The sequence below is a fragment of the Adiantum capillus-veneris genome, chromosome 8 (genome assembly GCF_014529385.1).
Source record: "Adiantum capillus-veneris isolate H3 chromosome 8, ASM1452938v2, whole genome shotgun sequence".
Classification (NCBI taxonomy): Eukaryota; Viridiplantae; Streptophyta; class Polypodiopsida; order Polypodiales; family Pteridaceae; genus Adiantum; species Adiantum capillus-veneris.
The window spans coordinates 140,160,294-140,183,045 of NC_140938.1; the positions used below are offsets into that span (position 1 = coordinate 140,160,294).

General features: G+C 46.6%; 2 protein-coding genes across 2 annotated transcripts in view; both read right to left on the reverse strand.

Moving 5' to 3' along the window:
* LOC147453064 (putative LRR receptor-like serine/threonine-protein kinase At1g56140) overlaps positions 1-22,752 on the reverse strand; it is a 120,908-nt gene that overhangs the window by 40,265 nt on the left and 57,891 nt on the right. The window lies entirely within an intron of this gene.
* LOC147453065 (uncharacterized) lies at positions 8,472-17,217 on the reverse strand. The gene is made up of 2 exons (XM_086518746.1): positions 16,598-17,217; positions 8,472-8,592 (listed from the first exon to the last, which is right to left on the reverse strand). Exons 1-2 carry the CDS (start codon positions 17,215-17,217, stop codon positions 8,472-8,474), a joined length of 741 nt encoding a protein of 246 aa, XP_086374872.1.

Consider the following 22,752-nt stretch of genomic DNA (forward strand, 5'->3'; position numbering starts at 1 on the left):
TACGCTGTTGGGAAACAAGCAAATTGAAACACCTCTATAGCGATGTCACCCAAGAGCATTGAAAGAGAACTACAAGACACCAAAAGCTTTAGGAAACTCCTTTGAAACACCACTAATTCAACAAGAGTAGTCCCCTTGGGAATTTACTGGCCGTCGCCCACCCAAGAGACTATGCCACAAAGAAGGAAGAAACATGTTTAGGCACGGAATTACGGACGTCGCCTACCAATGCTCTTGAAAACAAAGCTTTCCCCTTCATCAAAAACCACTTTAAAACTCCCCCTTCAAAGCATACATCACCCACAAGACGTATGGGTTTCCACAACTCAACTTACATAGTTTTGCCCCAAAGCTGCCATACACTGTAGGTTGTAGAGAACAGACCATAACTCCAAAACCCCAACTTCAAAAGACATGATTTCAAACTTCAAAAAATCTTTGCAAACTCTGCAACAAAAGTGCTGAAATCTTTCAAATCGAACCCATGCACAACTATATGCAAAATCAACGCGAACGGGATGCTGTAGCAGGAAGACTAGGTGTAGAGAGAGCTAGTCGAGGGCAAAAAACTGCATCCAAAAGCATCAAGAAGCCAGAACGAGCTAAGAGACCTGCAATTTTTTGGTATTTAACTGAACTTTTTTTAGTTTGTGCACGAGTTTAAGTTATATACAAGTCTCCCTTCAAAAAACTCACTCATGGGCACTTGCAGTAGCCCGATAGCTGTCACTAGACTAGCGACTTGCAGTGCATGTACATGTACTTGCTAAACTAAGTTAAAAAGCTCACAAAAATAGACCCCATACACCTTTTTGATACCAGGCGTCATGTCCATGTGTACAAATTTACAAAAAACGGGGTTCTGAAAATGCGCCCAACAACGTCAACACTGAAAACTCTTACCAAATCCAAAGAAAGCTAGTTGAAGTGATAGTAGCACCTCAAAGTCTCTGATAGAAATACTTGAAACCCATATGTAGAAAGATAGACTAGCATGTAGACTACATTTGAGCTCCCTTTGTGGCCTGGTTTGAATTGAGAGTACACGCTCCATTCTATGGAGATGCAAATGTGGAGGTCTGCATTACATCAGGGTTATATAGTGTGGGACACCGGCAAACCAAACGTGACAAATTTTAGGGTTAGGGTTTTTGCGTCAAGGTCAAAGCTGCAACAAATCACTGTGTCTGTCTAGCATGTCAGAGATATTCTCTCTCTAGAGAGATGTTCAGTTCCAGATTCTTGGTTCAAGTCAAAATTCTCCCTAGCCGTACAATGAAATTCTCACACGTCGATATTCTATCTCCTTGATCTAGAGAATGCTAATTTTCTCACTGTAAAGCTTATTTTTAGTAGTTCCCTTTCTATAAGAGAAATGAAATGAAATATTATATTAATGTCTTCAAAAGCCCAAAATGACCTATGAGACCAAACTGTTACAAAATTGTGAATCTGATACCATGTCTGGGTACAAAAAGACTAGAACAAAAATAGTACTACTGCTAGAATTCACCCTCATCTGCACTCTGGATGTCGAGAGAGTATGGCTCGAATACTCTGCTGTAGTCTTCGTTGATGCTATGTAGCCCCTCTCCTCAATCGTGGCCGTCTGGATCTCCGTAGCTCCAGTGCTCAGTCGATGAGAGTGCCTGTAGTGGTCGAATGAGTGTGGACCGAGCTCTACACTGATGGCTGCTCCTCTGGCTGTTCCATATCTAGTGAAAAGAAATCTGTAATTTGTCTCTGGGACTATCTCTCTCTAGCTCTCCCTAGTAAAGTGTCTCTATATCTGTGTAACTCAAGTAGATATAGCCCAAGACATCTCTGATCCTCATAACTCATGACCCTAGAGAAAGGACCGAAACCCTCTCTGAATAAGCAGTGGAAACGGCCCCGAATCTCATACTACACTGTGCAATGACATATGTAATGCAACTTTGTCTCTGGCTCTTGCTAGCATAAGCGGCATATCCTGCTGTCTGTTGGTATCCCTCTGAATCTACCACTCTCAATCTCCAGCTGATGTGAGGATGTGCGTATTTGACCAATGGTACACCGCAAACCATGAGACATATCTGTATCCATGCAGCTGGGTCGAATCATAAACCCATCTCCTGTGAGGTGGAGAAGATGCTATCTATAGAAAGCCATCTTCGTGCCCAACTCCTGTGGCGGCTCTATCCATGTCCTCCTGGTATCCAGCTGGATCAGGTCCGGACGAATGAGTCTAGTGATTTCCACCCGTGTAAGAGACATAAAGGTGTCTCAAGAGAGTACTGGAGAGGGGGCAGCCTGTCCATGATGGTGAAGCCATGCATCTGAAAACCATGATGTCATCTGTGCATACCAACATGAAGTGTCCCCCTGAAGAGCTAAGTGTCTGGAAGACTCAAGGGCGAGCATAGCATATCTGTCTCTAGTAGTATCCCACAAGTTGTGCACAAAGGAGATTGATCTGGTAAGTGCCTCAATCTCCATAGGAGCGGCAGCTAGCTCTGCTCGAATGGTAGCGTGGGGTACGAAGGCCTTGGCTCTGATTAGTCGAGAGATCATAGACACCAAGGGCCTCTCCATACGTCTCCAACCATCCTGGCCTATAGAAGGTCCCCATATCTACACTGCATACAACATAGCTGAGGCTACTAAAGTATCAAAGAGCAAAAAATGAGAGAGAGAGAGAGAGAGAGAGAGAGAGAGAGAGAGAGAGAGAGAGAGAGAGAGAGAGAGAGAGAGAGAGAGAGATATGAAATGAAATGAAATGTTATATTAACATCTTCAAAAGGTCAAACTGATCTATGAGACCAATCTGTTACAAAATGGTGAATCTAATACCATGTTGGGGCACAAAAGAACTAGAACAAAGATACTACTACTAGAATCCATCCTCATGCACTCTTGGATGGAGAGAGAAATGAAATGATATATTAACGTCTTCAAAAGGCCAAAATGACCTATGAGACCATCAGATACAAAGTGGTGAATCTAATACAATGTCTGAAGTACCAGTACAAAAAGAAATGAAATGAAATTAAATGTTATATTACTGTCTTTAGAAGGCCAGAATGACCTATGAGACCAGAAAGTTACAATATGGTGGATCTGATACAAAGTCAGAGTAACAAAAATGACAAAATAAAATGAAAGAAAAAAATGCTATGGAATCTGAAACAGCTAGATGTGATCTAGGCAGATAGGTTGGATAGCTAATCCACAAATCACAAAAGATCTAGCATCGGTCGCTAGCGGATCTCATCAATCTCCTCCATGGTCAATAGCCTGACCGGGCGTCGTGCATGTTGGGCCAAAGTGATCCGAATCCTCTGATGCAACCTCCGTCGATGCTGTGTAGTCCTCCGCAGTCGTGGGCGTCTGGATCTCCCTAGCTCGGTCGCTCGGTCGATCAGTGTGCCTCCGGTGTGAGGCGGCGAGCTCTCCTGTGGTAGTAGCTCCTATGGGTGTCCAGTGTCTGCTCTAAAGAAGTCTGTGATCCGTCTCTGAGACTGGCTGGCCTCTCCTCTCATTAGGCTCTCTCTGTGTCTGCGCAGCTCGAGCAAAAACAGACCCAAGCATCTCTGATCCTCGTACCGCATGACTCTGGAGAATGGTCCGAAGCCCTCTCTGAACAAGCAATGGAAGCGGCCGCGTATCTCATAGTAGACGGGGCAATGGCATGTGTAGTGCAACTCTGTCTCAGGCTCCAGGTCACATAGGAGGAGTCTTGTTTTAAAAAAAAAAGGTAGGATCCATGAGTAGGACTCTTGAGATCTTAGAGAGGTTCGAGGGAGCATGTGTCTTGCCTGCATCTTTCTCAATATACAATTTTAGTTAGTTTGGTATAGTTATGATTGTGGTGTTTGAGTAATTATGGTGGTGTTAAGAGTTTACTAGTCCGTGTGTGGTAGTAAAGTGTTTTTCTTTCCAGAGTCATAAAACGCACATGATGAGTAGGAGTAGTCGTAGATAGGACACGTGATTGTGATCTAGAGCTATCCATCATCGAGTTATTTGCTTGTATGCTTGTTTTCATTTGTAATCTCTAAAAAGTTGATTTTTAAGGATAACATGCAATAAACAAGTTTCAATAGATATTTATGCGCAGTAGACCACAACAAATGACTCGACTATCTCAAAGCACACTTAGCTCCCGCCCAGGACTCTCAGGTACAATGGGGTGTCGAGGCTCAGATCTGCAAGGATGGTGAATAAGTGCTCTGTGTATAGACTCTCTGCCCTCGACGACGATGCTGGACCAGATGTAAAAGAAGATGATGATCCTGACCCAACAGCTACTACTCACATGTACAATCATAAAGAGCCACCAACGGCTCATAAATGTCCATTCAGCTAAGTCTATCTCCAAACTGAGTGGTGGTGGTGACCTGGCCACGATGTCCACTAGACCCCCGTCGGTACTCTGCCACATGTCACTCTCCAGCCCACAGGGTGCGTCCAGTGGGAACCAGACCAAGTGTAATCAACTGTCCAACTGTCTGTCCTATGAAGTGACACTGTAGCCCTACTACACATGTTCAGTTTCAGGAGCCTCGGATAAAGCTCTGGCTATTTGACACCCTGGTGGCTCCTGCATTGCTCTATGGAGCTGAGATTTGGGGACCTTCATTGGACCATCATGGAGGACAGGTCGCACTGATGGATGGGGGGACATGGAGAAGCCACTAGTCTCTATGATCTCACGGCTCATTAGAGCCAAGGCTTACCACGTGCCATTATACGAGTAGAGCTAGCTGCCCCCCCGCTAGTGGTTAAGGCGCTCACCAGATCTGTCTCCTTCATAGACTGCATTTGGGAACTTCCCAGAAACAGATATGCCTGCCTTGCACTTGAGTCCTCTCGACAGTTAGCCATGCAGGGAGATACAGCACGCTGGTATGGGGAGATGACATCATGGTTTCAGGCGCATGGGTTCAGCATAGACACACTGCCCCCCTTCCAGTACTCACTGGATGCACCCTCTCTGACTCTCACACAGTCCGAGATCACCCAGGCTCATCCGCCAGGATCTGACTCAGCTAGACATCAGGAGGACATGGATACAACCAGCACAGGAGCTGGGCACGAAGATGGCTTTTTACAGAGAACATCTTCTCCAGCTTACGGAGGACGGTTTTTTGACGAGACCTAGATACATGGACACCCACTTGTCTCATGGGATACGGTGTGCTATTGGCCAGATACGCGCATCTTCACACCAGCTGCGGATCTAGACTGGGAGATACAGCAGAGTACCAGCTCCACATTTCCTTGGACCAAGGTCGGGCAGTTTTTTGAAAAATGCCCTAGGTGATCACAATAATAACAAGAGCCAGTTATTTTTCCTCATTTGAGGTAAAGCAGGATTCTACCAACTGATTCTAGTTCAATTTCCATAGTATCTGGCATCGGTTTGTCAGTATTCCACATAACACAAGCTCTATTCCTATTTGACCAGTTAATAGTGGCTGTTGTGTCTCTGTGAGATCAGTTGTTGTCTATTGTTTCCTATTTTCAGTCTGTTTTGAGTGAGATTGTCTCGCACATTGCATTGAGGAGCACCCACTGTAAGAGCACGACACAATATCTGCGCTACAAGCGCTCTCATTTTGGCGATCACGGTGGGACCTCAAATGAAATCTCACTCTGTGAGGTACAAATCTTGAAGCTAGTTGGGTCTATCTAGCTTCGCCTACCTTGTCTTGCACTGTTCTCCCTTCGCCTGGTCCAATTGGTCTAGTCCTCCCTTGCCCTAGTCATCTCTCGCCCTAGTCCAACCAATCCTCGTCCCTGGTCTAGTTCTCCTCGACCTTGGTCTAGTCCTCCTCGTCCCTGGTCCAGCCTGGTCTAGTAGGGTCTAGACCAGTCTTTAGCCAGTTCAAGGTTTTCTTGCCCAAAGCTCGGTTGGATTGGTGGTCACTGCATGACACATACAAGGCGGTCAGTCGAGCGTCAAAGCGCACTACTGAGCCCTCTGAAGTACTACAACAGAAGACGACCTTTGTACCTAGTAGAAGTCCATCAACCTCATCACCCATACCTCCACATACATCACCCATTCCTTCATCAACTTCCACATCTTCCAGATCACCTTCTCCAGTAAAGCTCTCTCCTATTCTGCTACAGCAGGCTATTGAGCAATAGGCTCAGCAAGGGGCCATGGAGGCTTTGGCAAGTGTTTTGGCCAAGGTAAACATCAAGTTCCCTACCTTCAAAGGACTCTCTTCAGAAGATGCTGACGACCATGCAAGGAGGTTTGTATCTCTTTGTAGGGGTCGAGGGCTTAACAGGGAAGATGCTTATTTGGTACTCTTTCCATCCACCTTGGATGGCTTAGCAGACAAATGGTACAGCCAGTTTGCAGAGAACCATTTTGCAACCTGGGCAGCCTTAAGGCAACAGTTCTGTGCAGCTTTCAGGTCAGGTGACTACCAGGAGAAGGTGTTGGATGAGTTGGCCAACATGGTGCTCCAGCCAGAGGAGACTTTTGCAGAGCTTATGAGTAAGACCAAGTCTCTGGTTGCCAAGCTTCCTCAGCAACCCGGTGAATTCATGGTTAAGAAGTGGGTGGAGAAGGCGCTTTCCAAAACTTCTCAGCAAAAACTCCGAGAGAGTTGTAGCGCGGATAATGTGTCGTGCTCTCTACAGTGTGGGTGCCCCTCAGTGCAATGTGCGTGACAATCTCACTCAAACAAATGGAAACTCTCTCAAACAGAATGAAACACAGAAACAATGGATAACAACAGAGACACAACAGTGGACCAGAACATGTGGACTCGACTAGCTCAAAGAACCATGTACAGACTCTGGCGTGGTAGCATACTCAGCTCCAGCCCAAGACTCACAGGTACAAATGGGGTGTCGAGGCTCACATGTGCAGGGATGGTGTAGCAGTGCTCTGTGTAAGACCAGCTCTAGACGACTACGCACAAGATACTGGCACTTTCCCAAAACGACTACTCATATGTACAACCATAAGAGCCACCAACGGCCCATAAATGTCCAGCCAGCTAAGTCTATCTCCAAACTGAGTGGTGGTGGTGACCTGGCTACGATGTCCACTAGACCACCGTAGGTGCCCTGCCACGTGTCACTCCCAGCCCAAAGGGTCCGTCCAGTGTGAACCAGACCAACTGTAGCTAACTGTCCAACTGCCTGTCCTGTGAAGTGACACTGTAGCCTTGCTACAGGTTGCCCGCCACAAGACCGCTCACCGTCTCGGTGAAAGGAAGACTGAAACTGTGAAAGAAAACTACTAGCATGTACAATGGTGAGCTCCCGAATCTGTCATCCAAGAGATAGAGTGGTGGCCATTGCTGCATCCGAAGTATCAGCCTCTGGAGGTGGAGCCATCAAATCGATTGTGGGGCCTTGCTGTATGTGAGCTCTCCTGTCAGTAAGTGTGTTTCCTGAGAAATGACCAGCTACCTGCTGTTGGGCAGATGGTAGCACCTGTCCTGTAGTGTACTGAGGACGTCGAGTAACACAGCCATGGCGATGTGCTCCAGCAACTCCATCACAACAAGTCATATTTTGCATTTGAGGCAATGGTGAAGACTGAAACCCCTGAGGACGAGCATACTGTTGTTGTTGTTGATTGTAGTACTGAGCTGGAACTGGAGTTTGTGAGTAGAGTCCCATAAACTGCTGAGAAGAACCCATTGCTGCATGCTGCACTGGTGTACCTGCTCCAGTCCACCCATATCCCATACCCATCATCGTAGGCTTCGTTGCCCGATTTTCATGTAACAACAATTCTCTAAATCCTTGTAGTTGATTCTGAAGGTCACTAATCACTTGAGACTTTAACTTCAGGGCCTGTTGGAGTGCGAAAATAGTGGCATCCCTATCAGCGATGGCGCTTTCAGCAACCTTCAGAGTTCCCTCCATAGCTACGTAAGTAGCTGAGTGACGCTGGTGTGTGGCTGCTAAACGCTCTGCTCCCAGCTCAATGGTGGCAATGGCTTGCCTAGACTCCTGCAATATATCCTTAGATAGCCGAAAAAATGATGTAGAGTCCGACCCTATGGAAGGTTCTGTAATAGTGTCACGGTGAAGAGAGATGGCGAGTGGTACAGCTGGTGGGACTGGTGTGACAAGTGTACTGCTCGCGGTGGACTAGGCGCATGCCTCTCTGTCGAAGTAGAGATGGTAGGAGTGGTTGCTGCAGGACTAGGCATAGGAGAAGAAGCAACTGCCACTGGGATGTGGGAGCTAGTCACTGTGGTGGTAGGGGTAAAAATAGCAGCAGTAGAGAGAGGAACACACACTGTAGAAGCCACAGCTGTGACATGCATAGTGTGATCTGCACCACCTGAACTTACCAGCGAATCAGTAGCGACCGTATGCGAGGAACGTCGAACTGGTTGCTTCACTCGAAGCTGTTGGCTTTCCGAAGCTGGCAGGGATACTAAAGATTCTACTGTGTCCTTCACTACCTTTGCTCTCTTTTTATTTGGCTTTTCAGATATATCCATTGTTTATTCAATATCTTTCCCTTTTCCCTTAGAGCTTTTACGCTGAATCGCCGCATCCACATCCATAGGACTAACAGGTATATTAATGACCCAGGCCAACATCGGAGCTGCGAAGCATTGAAAGCTAGATTGCACAGATTGTACCTGAGCTCTGAATCTTTACCCCGCGACTGTAAAGAGGTAAATAAAATTTGATGAAAGCCACACGGGATGGTGTGGATGAGGCAGTATAGGCCTTCGCAGTGCGAGAATATAGTAGGCACGTCACATCTGGCCTTGCCCTTGCCCTTGCCCTTGCCCTTGCCCTGGCTGACCTTATGATCTCTGACCAAAAAGTAATACTTGAAAATGGCCCAGAGCTTTTTATTCCTTGCATAGTCAGCATGACTCATACTAATTAGCTCTTTGCATGCCTCGATTGTCGCATCTTTCGAAAGTTGTGAATAGGTTCGCGTAGCCGGTTTTACTACAGGAAAAGTTGTCATCCCCAAAGCATTACCAATTCGTGTAGCAGTCAGTGGGTGTCCTCTGACATTGGGAAAAAACTTTAGGAGTGAGTGCACCATATCCATGGGAATATCAGAAGGCAGCTCGGTGCCTGCTAATGCTGACAGACCTAGCTTGTGTAGCTGGTCTTTTGATAAGACTTCTCGAAGAGACGGATGAAGCTGCTGTAGATGGAAGTTCAGTGTGAACTTGGTTTGGGTCTTGGAAGAAGGAGGCCGAGGAATTTGATGACTCAATACCTGCATGATGGCTTTCCTCTTCTTTTGGTTCTTTACAGCTTCTTCTTCTTCATCCTCTTCCTCTTCCTCTTCCTCGTTGCTCGAAGACTCTGAGTCGGAAGCAGAGCTTGATTCGGACTCCTTGTAATTTTCATCACTGTGATCAGTGGACACATCGGTGAGAACATGGCTGGATGTATCCACGTCCTCTTCCTCTGCAGAACTTTGGGATGTCTCAGTTGGCCTCTCTGGAGAGAGAGCTCTTTTCTTCCTTGCTTGCTTGCTTGTACCAGCCATCGTAAAGAAAACTCCCTGATTGTGTCAATCTGCAGTGTGCAGGGCGAACTCTGAAAAAGCTTGAATAAGCAAGAAACGAGTAGCTTGTCCTTTCAAAAGCGATGGATGCGGCGGATGATGCGTTAAAAAAAAAGGCTATGGATGTTTGAAAGCACGCGATGGATGCAAAAAAAGCGATGGATTTTGAAAGCAATCGATGGATGCAGGAGAATTGGGCGAGGGGTTTAGTTGGGACGAAAGGTTAGGGTAGGTTAAGGGCGAGGGGGTGTGTAGAGGATAGGGGCGAGGGGAGTAAGGGAGGGTAGGGTCGAGGGAGTAGGTAGAGGATAGGGGCGAGGGGAGAGAGTGGATAAGGGCGAGGGGGTTGAGGGTGGGTAGGGGCGAGGGAGTGGGTAGTGGATAGGGGCGAGGGGGAGAGGGTGGGTAGGGGCGAGGGAGTGGGTAGAGGATAGATGTGAGCGAAGTAAGGGAGGGTAGGGGCGAGGGGGTTGAGGGTGGGTAGGGGCGAGGGGAGTAAGGGAGGGTAGGGGCGAGGGGGTGTGGAAGTGTAGGTAGTGGCGATGGGGTTGGGATAGGGTAGGCAGGAAAGCGCCACATACAGGAAACTCAGGGTAAAAAGCAATATTGGGTAGGGTTGAGTGAAAAGCATAGCTAGCAGTTAAGCAAGCAGGAAGCAGTAAGCGAAAGCACAAAGCAATATAGTAAGGAGCAACTAGTTGCAGCAGCGGCTTGGAGTCCAAGGTAGAAATGAAATGTTATATTAACGTCTTCAAAAGGCCAAAGTGACCTATGAGACCAGAAAGTTACAATGCGGTGTATCTGATACAAAGTCAGATTAACAAAATAAATTAAACTAGGATAACAAAATATAAATACTCTGGGATCCTAAACTAAGCAGTACAATGTGAAGACAATATGGGAGGGGAGTAGAGATCCATCTTCATCTGCACTCTGGACGACGAAAGAGTATGGCTTGAATCCTTTGCCGTAGCCTCCTTCGAAATTGTGTAGCTCCTCTCCTCCCTCGGGGTCGTCTAGATCTCCCTAGCTCCAATGCTCGGTCTATGAGAATGCTAGTAGTGCGGGTAGACCTCTCCACCGTCGCTGGTTGCTCCTCTGTCTGTTCTTCTGGGTGTACAGTATGTAGTGTAAAGAAATCTGTGATCTGTCTCTGGGGATGTCTCTCTTCACCTCTCCTCAGTAAGGTTCCTCTATGCTTGTGTAACTCAAGTAGATAAAGCCCAAGACATCTTTGATCCTCATAACTCATGACCCTAGATAGAGGCCCAAAACCTTCTCTGAATAGACAGTGAAAACGACCTCGTATCTCATAGTACACTGTGCAATGACATATGTAATGTACTTCTGTCTCTGGCTCTAGATGGCATAAGCGGCATATTCTGTTATCTGCCGGTGTCCTTCTGAATCTGCCAATCTCAATCTCGAGCTGATGTGAGGACGTGCGTATCTGGCCAATGGCACACCGCAGACCATGAGAGAGAGAGATAGAGAGTGTAGATCTGCAGAATTTATAGCCAATGGCCTATCAGGGCTTCCACCTGCCACCTTCCACCTGCCACCTGATACAGTGCTGGTGAGCATGTGAGCAGTGTGAGAGAGATGTGCCAGAATATCAAGAATTCCATATTCTAGCTGATTAGAGTTGTACTCGCCAATTTGAAGAAATCCACAAAGAGAGGGAGAGGGTCAGTGGCTAGAGTGCTGTAAGCTGTAAGAACCAGAGATAGAGATAGTGGCGAGAGTGCTGTAAGCTGAAGAACCAGAGATAGAGATACCCAGGATCAGATAGACACGGAGACAGAGAGAAACAGGAAGTTGATTATCTAATCAATTTGTGAATTCCAATAATTAAAAAGAAAAAATTCGAGAGTAGCTGGAATCCAATTCGAATTATGTCGATGTTAGGTGAGAAGGAGTTTGATGCATGCATAAAACACGAGAATTTTTACGATAACACATATTACAACGGAGATGAGAACTAGTGATAAGGTAAAGCTGAGAAGAGGGTTAATTGATTGATGGAGAGCGCCGAAAATTCAGATGGGACAGTCATACAGTTGTATGTGGCAGTTATAACACAACCAGATTCTATAGAGTCAGGCAAGTGAGTGATAGCACTTTATTCTTGATCCATTTACCAGTGGCAAAGGAACGCCTTCCAAAGTGACTAATTGCACAACCCCCTGTGGTAAAATCTCCTGTACCTTGAAAGGCCCTTGCCAGGCTGGGATCAACTTCTTGGCTTTTTTCAAATATTTTGCCTGATAGAGTAGCACCAGTGCGCCTTGCGTTATTTGCGGCTTTCTGAGGTGGCGATCATGCCACGCTTTGCGACGAAGTTGCTCCGCTTGCAGAGCATGTGAAGCTAAAAGGCGGCTTTCATCCAATAAGGTAAGACGGAATACAGAAGCAGCTTCCATGCCCCAACTTGCACGTAGACTCCCCACCCTAGGGGATCCGGAGTTGAACTCAAATGGAGCTATGGCTTCCAAACCGAAAGCGAGTTGAAAAGGCGTTTGATTCGTTGTTGCTTTGAAAGATGTGCGGTATGCCCAAAGAGTGCCGTGCACAGCCTGAGCCCACGATGCTGGATGGAGATGACATGCTTTCCTCAGGAGTGCGATCAGAACCTTGTTGGTACTCTCGGCCTGCCCATTGGCTCTAGGGTAATAAGAGCACGACTTGCGATGAAAAATCTTGTAATTGGCCAGCAAAGTTGAGATCAGGTCATTGACAAAATGACTGCCCCTATCACTGGTGATCTCTAAGGGACATCCAAATCTGCATAAAATATTTTCATATAAAAATTTGGCTACTGTATTGCCAGTGCAATCTACTGTCGCCACTACCTGTCCACTTTGTTGCATAGTCTGTAGCCACTAGCAGATATTTGCGACTACCTGGTTGAGCCGGGGGATATATTGGACCCACAAAGTCCAAGCCCCATCTCTCAAAAGGTAGCCACGCCATCGAGACCTGCAGAGGACGGTTGGATTGCTTACTTGGCTTCGGCCCACAGCGCTGGCACACATCACAAACCTTAGAATATGCTATTGCATCCTTCAAAACGTAGGGCGACCATAGACCACTCTGTAGAATCTTTTGGGCGGTGATGTGACCAGGGTAATGGCCACCAGTGGGACCATTGTGGGCATCCTCCAGAATATGCTCCACCTCATGAGGCGAGACACAACGCTTTAGAACACCATCTGGTCCTGATTTGTAGAGCTGGCCCCCAATCAGAGTGAAAGGCCTGGACTTCAATAGCAATCTCCTCTTCTGCAGTGGAGATGCCTTCTCTGGGTACAGCCCAATAGAGAGAAAATGTAGGACCTCGCCGTACCATTCTGGTGTTGTATCGATTTTAAAAAGACTGCTATCTGGAAAGTCATCCGCAATCCCGGTAGCTTCTTCACCTGTGTGAATGCGAGAGAGGTGGTCAGCCATTACATGATGCTTACCAGGACGGAGTACCACTTCAAAATCAAACTGTTGGAATAGGAGGAGCCATCGCCATACTCGACCTGCGACCTGTGGCTTATTAAGTAGATAGCGCAAGGCATGGTGATCAGTAATAATTGTGAAGTGGACCCCTAGCAAATAGTGACGAATTTTTGTAGAGCATACACTATAGCCAAACCTTCCCTCTCTGTGGTGCTATAGTTGCGCTCTGCTTTGGTGAGCAGGCGACTTGCATAATGTACAGGGCGATCCAAGTTGAACTCTTTGCTAGGCTGAGTCATCACAGCACCCACAGCCAACAGACTGGCATCTGTATGCACATGAAAAGGTAGGGCCCAATCCGGGGCAACTAGAATAGGCGCTTCAGTGAGGTGTTTTTTGAGGTATGCAAATGGTTCGGCCTCAGGTGTTGACCACTGGAAGGGCACAGCAGCACTGGTGAGCCGGGTCAATGGTTGAGCCACCTGTGCATACATACGTATAAACCTGCGATGATAGCCTGTGTGGCCCACAAAGCTCTGAACACCCTTGGGATTTATGGGAGGAGGTAACTTCAAGATGGCCACTATCTTCTCTGGGTCAGGTGCTAAATCTTGAGCAAACACCACATGGCCCAACAGTGTGCCCTCTGTGACCAAAAAATGACACTTGTTCGGATTGAGCTTCAAACGTGCCTCTCTGCACCTGAGGAAGACTGCAGAGAGCTGAGCAAGATGTTCCTTTAGATTTTCTACTGGGGTCGAACATTGAGCACCCGAGAAGGTGGAAAAGTCGTCCATGAATATGCGAAGGTGATCAGTAAGCAGAGGACAAAAGATGAGATATACTATGCGATTGAAAGAAGGCGGTGCATTTTTAAGCCCAAAAGACATTCTAGTGTAGACGAAAATACCCCAGGGAGTCACAAAAGCTATTTTGATTTGGTCGTCAGGATGTATTCCTAATTGATTGTAGCCGCTGAACCCACTATACAGTACATGGCCAACGACATCTTCGAGGACTCTCTCAGTGAAAGGTGTCGGAAATCCATCCGGGATTGTGACCTTATTCAGAGCCCGGTAGTCGACGCAAACTCGAATTTTGTTGGATTGTTTCTTTGGGGCAATAACCATAGGGGACAACCATTCTGAGTGCTCTACTGGTACAATAATACCTGCTTCTTGCATTTTTTCCAACTCGATTTTGACGGCTTCTGCATACTTGGGATTCAGTTTGTAAGCCCGTCCTCTGACCGGCTTAGCCCCCTCAACTAGAGGAATTGTGTGGACACCTAGCTTTGCTGGGATTCCTTCCAAATCGTGGTAAGAGTAGGCAAACACATCCTTGAAAGAGCACACGAAAGAGATTACCAGGTCGAGTAGAGCGGGGTGATCCCATAACCAAGTGGCTAACAAGATGGGCTGATGGTTGTCAGCGCCGCCTAGGTTGACCTCTCTCTCTGGGTCAGGCCGTGCAATGGGCGAGGCCTCGTCAGGGAGAGAAGACCGAGCCGCCTCTGTTAGCTTCTGGACATTATGAGCTGGCGTCTGATCAATGTTGAAATCAGCATACTCTTCCTGCAACCATCCTGATGGAAGCTCTGCAAATGGTAAATCCTCAGATACCTCAAAGTGCTCCGGCATGGGTGGAGAGTCAGATGGAGAAGAGGCTAAGGAAGGAGCTGGGGTGTTGGCCAACTCTTGCAAGGGAGACTTTTCCCCCCTTCTATGGTGGGTTATAGGCTCACCCAGGCCAACGGTTTCCATCAAGGGACCCTCTGAAGGATGGACACCAGAGACCGGTCCACTTGGTTCTGGCTCACTTGGCTGACTGGGATTACTGGCTTCAGCTGTAGCTTCAAGTTTAGCTTCAGGTGTAGGATCAGGGGGAGAGGGTGAATCTGTTGGTAAAGGTTGAAGAGAGACTACATAGCATGGCATCGAAGAGGTAGCTTCTAACCACTACAGTAAGTCTTCATCGGACCCATCAGGAGGGACCGGCTGCTCCAAGTCAGGGTTGGACGCTACTGACAAAGAGCTATGTTGAATGATCGGATCCATACCTCCTTCGAGACGAATTTGTTGCATAGGAGAGCCAGGAGTATGTATCCACATGGCGTCGTTTCCCCAGTCGTGAAGTGCTTTCGTATGTCGCAACCATGGCCTACCAATCAGCAAGGGATAACCTCCCTCTACCTGGGGAAGATTAACTACCACAAAATCCAAGTTGAAAGTGAAATCTTGTACCTTCAGAGGCACCTTGTCGACTATGCCCACTGGGTAGACTGTTCTCTGATCGGCCAATGTAATAGTGAAAGGAGCAGGTTGGGTAGGCTTTAGACCTAAGGCCATCATAGTGAATTCGGGCATCAAATTGATTCCAGATCCACCATCAACAATGACGGCGGATATAGTGAGACGAGGACTTTTATAATCGGTGAGGGGAGCAGATGGATAGGAAATCAAATAAGACTCTGAGGGCTATACAGGGAGGTCCCCGCCACTAGGCCCAACCCCCGGGTATAGAGACTGAATCACTGACAAGGTGTCACTTCTAAGTGTGGCGTCGAGCCATAGCATATCGTATAGTGACACCTGCTGAAAAGTATTTTTTAAGATGGCTTTTGCTGTGGGCTTGGCGCCTTTGAACTGGGCTCCCTTTGGGGCCTTCATCTGTTCCAAGTCAGCCACTGCTTCCAAGAAGGCTCCATCAATGTCAGATAACAGGGAAGTTGGTTTGCTCTGAGCAATTTTGAAGGACTCGTCCTTTGGGTCAAATAGACCAGCTTGAGGAAGTGAGGACTGGCGAGGTGGACCTGTGGGCAGACTGAGACCAAGAGCTGCTCTTTGTGCCCGAGTAAGGACACCACCAGGCTCCTCCTCTTGCAGTGGCTTAACCACATAAGTAGCAGGTGATGGTTGAGGCACGCTGTTCACAGTAATCAAGTTTATCTTCGGGAAGGTGAATTCTTGCTGGTTCTGAGTCGAGCTTGAAGACGTGGATGCCCTTTGCGTGGGACAATCCTTACTGTACTGATCTTTTGAATCAGGGCAATGAAGACAAGGAGGGGACCCCTCAGGTAAAGGACACTTGCTTTGATAATGCCCATATTCTCCGCATCTGTAGCAGAGTATGGGCCGATTGGAAGGACGAAACGGGGGACGAGGTGGTTGCTGCATGGAGTTGGAGGCTGAAGTGTAAAAGCTCTGAGGGGTTGAGGTGGCATTAGCATTATAAAAAATTTGAGTCGGGAAAGTACTTGACATACCTTGGACAGCAGGGGTATTGAGCAAAGGTGGCATGTAGTTGGGATGGCTGTAGTGGGAAACCATGTTGGATGCTAGTGCTAACCCCTGTTGGAGAGTAGGACCAAGACTTTGTTGTATTTTGTGCAATCCCTTTATATAGTAGCAATCCTTATCTTCATGACCCGATTTTTCGCAGAAGTGGCAATAAAAGCGAAGGGGACAGTCCTGTGGAGGGTGTCCTGGAGAGCGGCATGAACTACACCATACCATAGCCTTAGTCTCCTGCTGAGACCTGAGCTCTTCTAACTCTCTTTTAAGTTGATCATAAGCCTCTTGATGTGGAGGCTTCTCCTGTCTGAGAGAGAAGGATCTCTCTTCGTGAAGGGCTCGCTGTAACTTTAGGGCTTCCAGTTCCCTTCTTAAACAAGTCAAGGGGTCTGATGGACTGTCCACGAGTACAGGGGCAGTATCTAACTGAGGAGAGTCAGTGAACTGCCTTCTTGCTCCCTCTATTCTAGTAGCAGAAGCAACAAAGTCCTCCAGACTGGCTTCAGGACGGAGACTTTCTCTAAGCTTTTGCTGAGAAGTCTTAGTCAGAGCCTTCTCTACCCACTTCTTCACCATGAATTCCCCTGGTTGCTGAGGCAGCTTGGCAACCAGGGACTTTGTTCTGGTCATGAGCTCTGCAAATGTCTCCTTGGGCTGGAGCAACAGGTTGGCTAACTCATCTAGAATCTTCTCTTGATAATCCCCTGGTCTGAAAGCTTCACAGAACTGCTGTCTTAACATGGTCCAAGTAGTAAAGTGGTTTTCAGCAAACTGACTGTACCATTTATCTGCAAGACCATCCAAGGTGGACGGGAAGAGCACTAGGTATGCGTCTTCTCTGTTGAGGCCACGACCTCTGCAAAGAGAGACAAACCTCCGAGCATGGTCGTCTGCATCCTCTGCGGAGAGACCTTTAAAGGTGGGGAACTTGATGTTCACCTTTGCCAGAACACTTGTGAGCTCCTCCATGGCCTCTTGCTCCTGAGTCTGTTGCTCCCTAGCTTGCTGTAACAAAATGGGGGAGAGCCTTACCGGAGAAGGTGACCTAGAGGATGTAGAACCGATCGAAGGAATGGAGGTAGCCGTATGAGTAGGTATGGGTGATGGGGTTAATATGCTTCTACTGGGCACCAAGGGTTGACGCCTTCTGTGGTAGTACTTCAGAGGACTCAGTAGTGCACTTTGACGCTCCAAAGACCTCCTTGTATGTGTCATACAGTAACCGCCAACCCCACCAAGCTTTGGGCAAGAAGACCTTCACTTGGGCAAGACAACCTTCACTTGGCTGAACATTGGTCTAGACTCTACTAGACCAGGGCGAGTGACTAGACCACCTGGCCTGGACCAGGACGAGGAAGGACTAGACCAGGGACGAGAAGGACTACACCAGGACGAGCACTGGGTGGACTAGGGCGAGAGAGGACCAGACCAACAAGGCGAGAGACTAGACCAGCTAGATTAAGCTGTCAAGGGTGAAACTGCACAGGCGAGGCGAAGAAACCAGCTACTCACTAGAGTGAGACTTCAGTTGAGGTCCCACCGTGATCGCCAAAATGAGAGCACCTGTAGCACGGATAATGTGTCGTGCTCTCTACAGTGTGGGTGCCCCTCAGTGCAATGTGCGTGACAATCTCACTCAAACAAATGGAAACTCTCTCAAACAGAATGAAACACAGAAACAATGGATAACAACAGAGACACAACAGTGGACCAGAACATGTGGACTCGACTAGCTCAAAGAACCATGTACAACACGCTCAGCTCCAGCCCAAGACTCACAGGTACAAATGGGGTGTCGAGGCTCAGATGTGCAGGGATGGTGTAGCAGTGCTCTGTGTAAGACTAGCTCTAGACGACTACGTACAAGATAATGGAACTAGCCCAAAACGACTACTCATATGTACAACCATAAGAGCCACCAACGGCCCATAAATGTCCAGCCAACTAAGTCTATCTCCAAACTGAGTGGTGGTGGTGACCTGGCCACGATGTCCACTAGACTACCGTAGGTACCCTGCCACGTGTCACTCCCAGCCCAAAGGGTCCGTCCAGTGTGAACCAGACCAACTGTAGCTAACTGTCCAACTGCTTGTCCTGTGAAGTGACACTGTAGCCCTGCTACAAGAGTCTCCGACCCGATGCCACTTTGGAGGAGTTCATCGCAACTGCTACTAGGATAGAGGGGGCTAGGAACCTGTTCAACAACTCCCCTCACATAGAGACCCCCCTTGTGTTTTCGAAAAGTCCTGCTGATCAATTAACTTCTTTACTCAGGGAACTGGAAGCCCTAAAGTTATAGCGAGCTCTTCAAGAGGAGAGGTCCTTCTCTCTTAGACAGGAGAAGCCTCCACATCACGAGGCATTGGAACAGATCAAGCGTGAGCTAGAAGAGCTCAAGTGTCAGCAAGAGACTAAGGCTACGGTTTGGTGTAGCTCATGCCGCTCTCTAGGGCACCCTCCACATGAATGCCCCCTTCGGGTTTATTGCCACTTCTGTGAAAAATCTGGACATGAGGACAAGGACTGTTACTGCCTCAAAGGATTGCGACAAATACAGCAAAGTCTTGGTCCTACTCTTCAACAAGGGCCAACATGTGCATCCAACATGGTTTCTCCCTGGGGCCATCCACACCATATGCCACCTTTGCTGACAGCCCCTCTTATGCCAGGTATGCAAAGCACTTTTCCCTCTCAGAGCTTTTATCATACCCATGCTCCCTCATCACCTCAAAGCTTCTATGCCTCCATCTCCAACTCAATGCACCAGAAGCAAGGACCATCTCGCCCTTCGGCTCGCCCTTTGAATCGGCCCATTTTGTGCTACAAATGCGGGGAATATGGGCATTACCAAAGCAAATGCCCCCTACCAGAAGGGTCCCCTCCTTGCCGTCATTGCCCTGAAGCGAAGGATCACTACAGTAAGGATTGCCCTAAACTTCGTGCATCCACGGATTCGAACTCAAGTCAAAGCCAGAATGAGTTTGCCTTTCCCAAGCTCAATTTGATAGCAGTGAGCACCGTTTCTCAGCCGCCCCCTTCTACCCACGTGGTTACCCCTCAAAATAAGCCACCGCAGTTGGCAAAGGAGCCATCGGGCGTCCTCACTCGGGCCCCGAGAGCCGCTCTCAGTCTTAGCATTCCAGCAAGTCCCCCACACAGTCTCACACCAGTGGATACCCTGCTTGCAACAGTTAACAAGCCATCCCCCAGGGCCATGAAAGAATCCAAATATTTGCTCTCTGATATTGATGAAGCTTTCTTGGAAGCAGTTTCCGATCTACAAAAGATCAAGGTACCCAAGAAACCACTGGTAGAACAGGAAAAGCTTACAACAGAGACAGTCTTGAAGAACACCTTCCAACAAGTGTCCCTCTATGACATGCTGCGACTAGATGCAAATTTTAGAAGTGACACCCTTGCTGTTATTCAGTCAATTTATCCTAGAGCAGGTCCTAGTGGCGGGCGCCTCCCAGTGCGACCATCAGAATCCTATATGATATCCAATCCCGCTGCTCCACTCACTGATTATAGAAGCCCTCGCTTGACAGTGATAGCCGTTTTTCGGCCCTTTGTAATTGCCACAGTGAGTTACCTCACCCTACCAAAATCACCCAAACACTGTGGCTATCCCTACCATTTCACTGTACATAGGCGTGCGTGAGTCACGGGACTTTTCCCATATCTTCTTAAAAAACCCGCAATTAGCTAGTCATTAGGCTAGTTGAGCCAAAAAAATTAAAAAAATTAAACAATATAAGTATATTATGGCCCATGCGTATGTAAATATTTCTTTGTATATAGAGCCTAAATAAAAGATTTTTTTCATAATTATTTTGGTATTTATTTAAATACTTCTACCTAGGTGTGTGTTATTTATGCTCTGTACATTGTCTCACCATTACCACAATTTTTTCTTACCATTTTTCATACTCTTTATTCCATATAGAAATATTTTTATGTAAGCTTCTCTTATATTTGGTGTAACTCCACCCCAACAAAAATCCAAAAAAACTAGTTTTATTTATGTGTATATTTTTTCACTATTGTGATTTTTCCCTTCCTACATCTATTTTGTTTTTTTTCTAAAAAATTAGAACACCAAAAATATTTATCTTTTTATGGTAGCCTCATAATGAGAGAGATTTCTTTTGACCCCTTTATATTTTTTCCACTTATATTATTTATATTTGACATGTACATATTTTTTAGACCCCTCAATATTTGATTTTCTTAGTTGTACTATTCACTTATATCATAATCTCAACAATATCTTCAATTATAGACCTACCAAATAAGGTCAAGGGTAGGTGGCATGCATACATGCACTATGGAGGGCTCACTCTTGGAGGTATTCAAAAGAATCATCCAAAGGACCCCACAAGGACCTTGTGCAGTAGAAAAAAACGGCCGGTTTTGCTGAATTTTTAAAGTTCACTTGCTCTCCGAATTTGAAAAGGTGATACAAACAAAAGTTGTAGCTCGTGGGCTGAACTTTTGCCTCAAATTTTTTCATATTTTTTTGAGCTACGAGCTGTGAGCTATGATTTTATTAGTGGACCCCAGTTTTCCCATGCTATGCAACCACACTCTCTCTTCCACTTTATCACTTTCCTCTTTCACACACACTTCTCCACTCATCATCCCCACCTCTCTCACCACTCCTCTCTGCACCCTACTCACCTTCTCCTCAACCTTGAAGAACAAGAGAAACCATGGTGAACCCATACCTCCCACACACAATTCCATTCCAAAATTGACCACCTAGTCTCATTTTTCCTCCTCCAAATTACCCATATCTATAAAAAACCACAAAATTCAGCCTCTTCTCTTAAAAGACAGCATCATGGTGGTTGATTACTCAGCTTCAATTACCTTGTCTCTCAAGGAAGGTCAAGAGTGGGGAAAAAATGTACCGTCAAAGCTAGTGGACCGTCAACAAGCGTCAAAATTGGCCCTACTCAAGACACTTGGAGCATCAACCTTGTAAGAAATCCACCTTTTCTTACCTCTTAAGAGTTTTTCTTCCTTATTTGTATCCTACATGGATACTCCCATTGTAAATATCCAATTCCATTTGTAAATTAATACTAACTCTACTAACACTAACCCACTATGAAAAGTCCTATCACCTCCATTTCTCTCCTCTCTCTTTCTCCACCAACTTCTTGATAATTCCAAGCAAAAGAAATTAGATAAATTGCTGAAAATCTAACCCAACCATGGTTAGAGGAGTAACCCTAGCCTTCAAAATTGCTATAAAAGGAGGGTGTAGCTAGCACAAAAGGGGGAGCCATAAGCAAGAGCACTATGCTATAGCTTGAGAAGCCAAGCTCAACCTCTCTAGAAGGAGCTCTTGAGTGGAAGCTCATTGTCTTATGCATGTGCATGTGTTGTAATAGGGGATTAGCAAGGGAACTCTATGCCATTGTAAGAGAGAGAGTGATAATTCAATTGAGAGTAGGAAATCTATCATTTCTCCTACTAGTGTAAGCCCAACATTTGCTGAATCAAGGAGGGTGGATTTGGACTAAGCTTGGATACTTTGTCTCCCTTCCAACGTGAAGTAATGGACAACAATGATGCGTAAGTGTCTTGGTGTTTTTTGTTAAGTTCTTGATAGCTTGTCTCTGGTGTTGTCATCAATCTAGCCATAAATCCCACATACTGTAAGAGGGCGATAGGGTGGAGAGGAGTCCCCTGGCCTTAAGACACTGATTGGGGTGGCTTTTCTTGTGATGTGTTGTGGTGAAATTTACGCAAGCTATGTTGAACAAATACTAATCTCACTTTGATTTGTCATGACAGATTCGTAAGAAGGAATTAATGCAACAAGCACCCCCTCCCCCTTTCTCTCTCTTTCTTAAATATATAGTTGTGTTTGCTTGATCATTGCCGATACGTTTCAAAGCAGCCCGAGCACTATCTCTCTCTCTCTCTCTCTCTCTCTCTCTCTCTCTCTCTCTCTCTCTCTCTCTATATATATATATCGTGTTTTAGTGTGTAAGAGTGTTCCATTGGTATTAGGGTTAGTGTAAATTCCTTGCTTGTTTGTGGGTTGCTCTAACGATTCTCCTCTTTTGCGTCCTAGTTCGCTCTTAAACTAGGTGGTGCCCCTTGTGTAGTTGGGATTTGGCTGTGGGTTTGTTGTTTTGGTTTGTGTTGTGTTGTGCCCCAGCCCCATTGAGCAGCACGGGAGCTTTGAAGGGTGTCTAGAGGCCACTCTTCTTGTTGCCCGCCCCGGACCGCCTCAAATTGGTGCCCCCACGGAGGACGGCTTGTGTATTTTTGTGTAGAATCAACCTTTAGCATAGTCAAGTAGTTTGCATGAATCACGAAAATTTGTATGATCCCTTCATTCCCATTGCAAGGCAAAAGGTACACATAATTGTTAGTACTAAGTTGCAATTTCAACGTGTCATTCGTAGAATTTTAGGTCCTCTTAGGTTGGCCGAGATAAACGCTTCAGTAAATCCTTTTATTTTGCCTCTCATTAGGTACGACCTT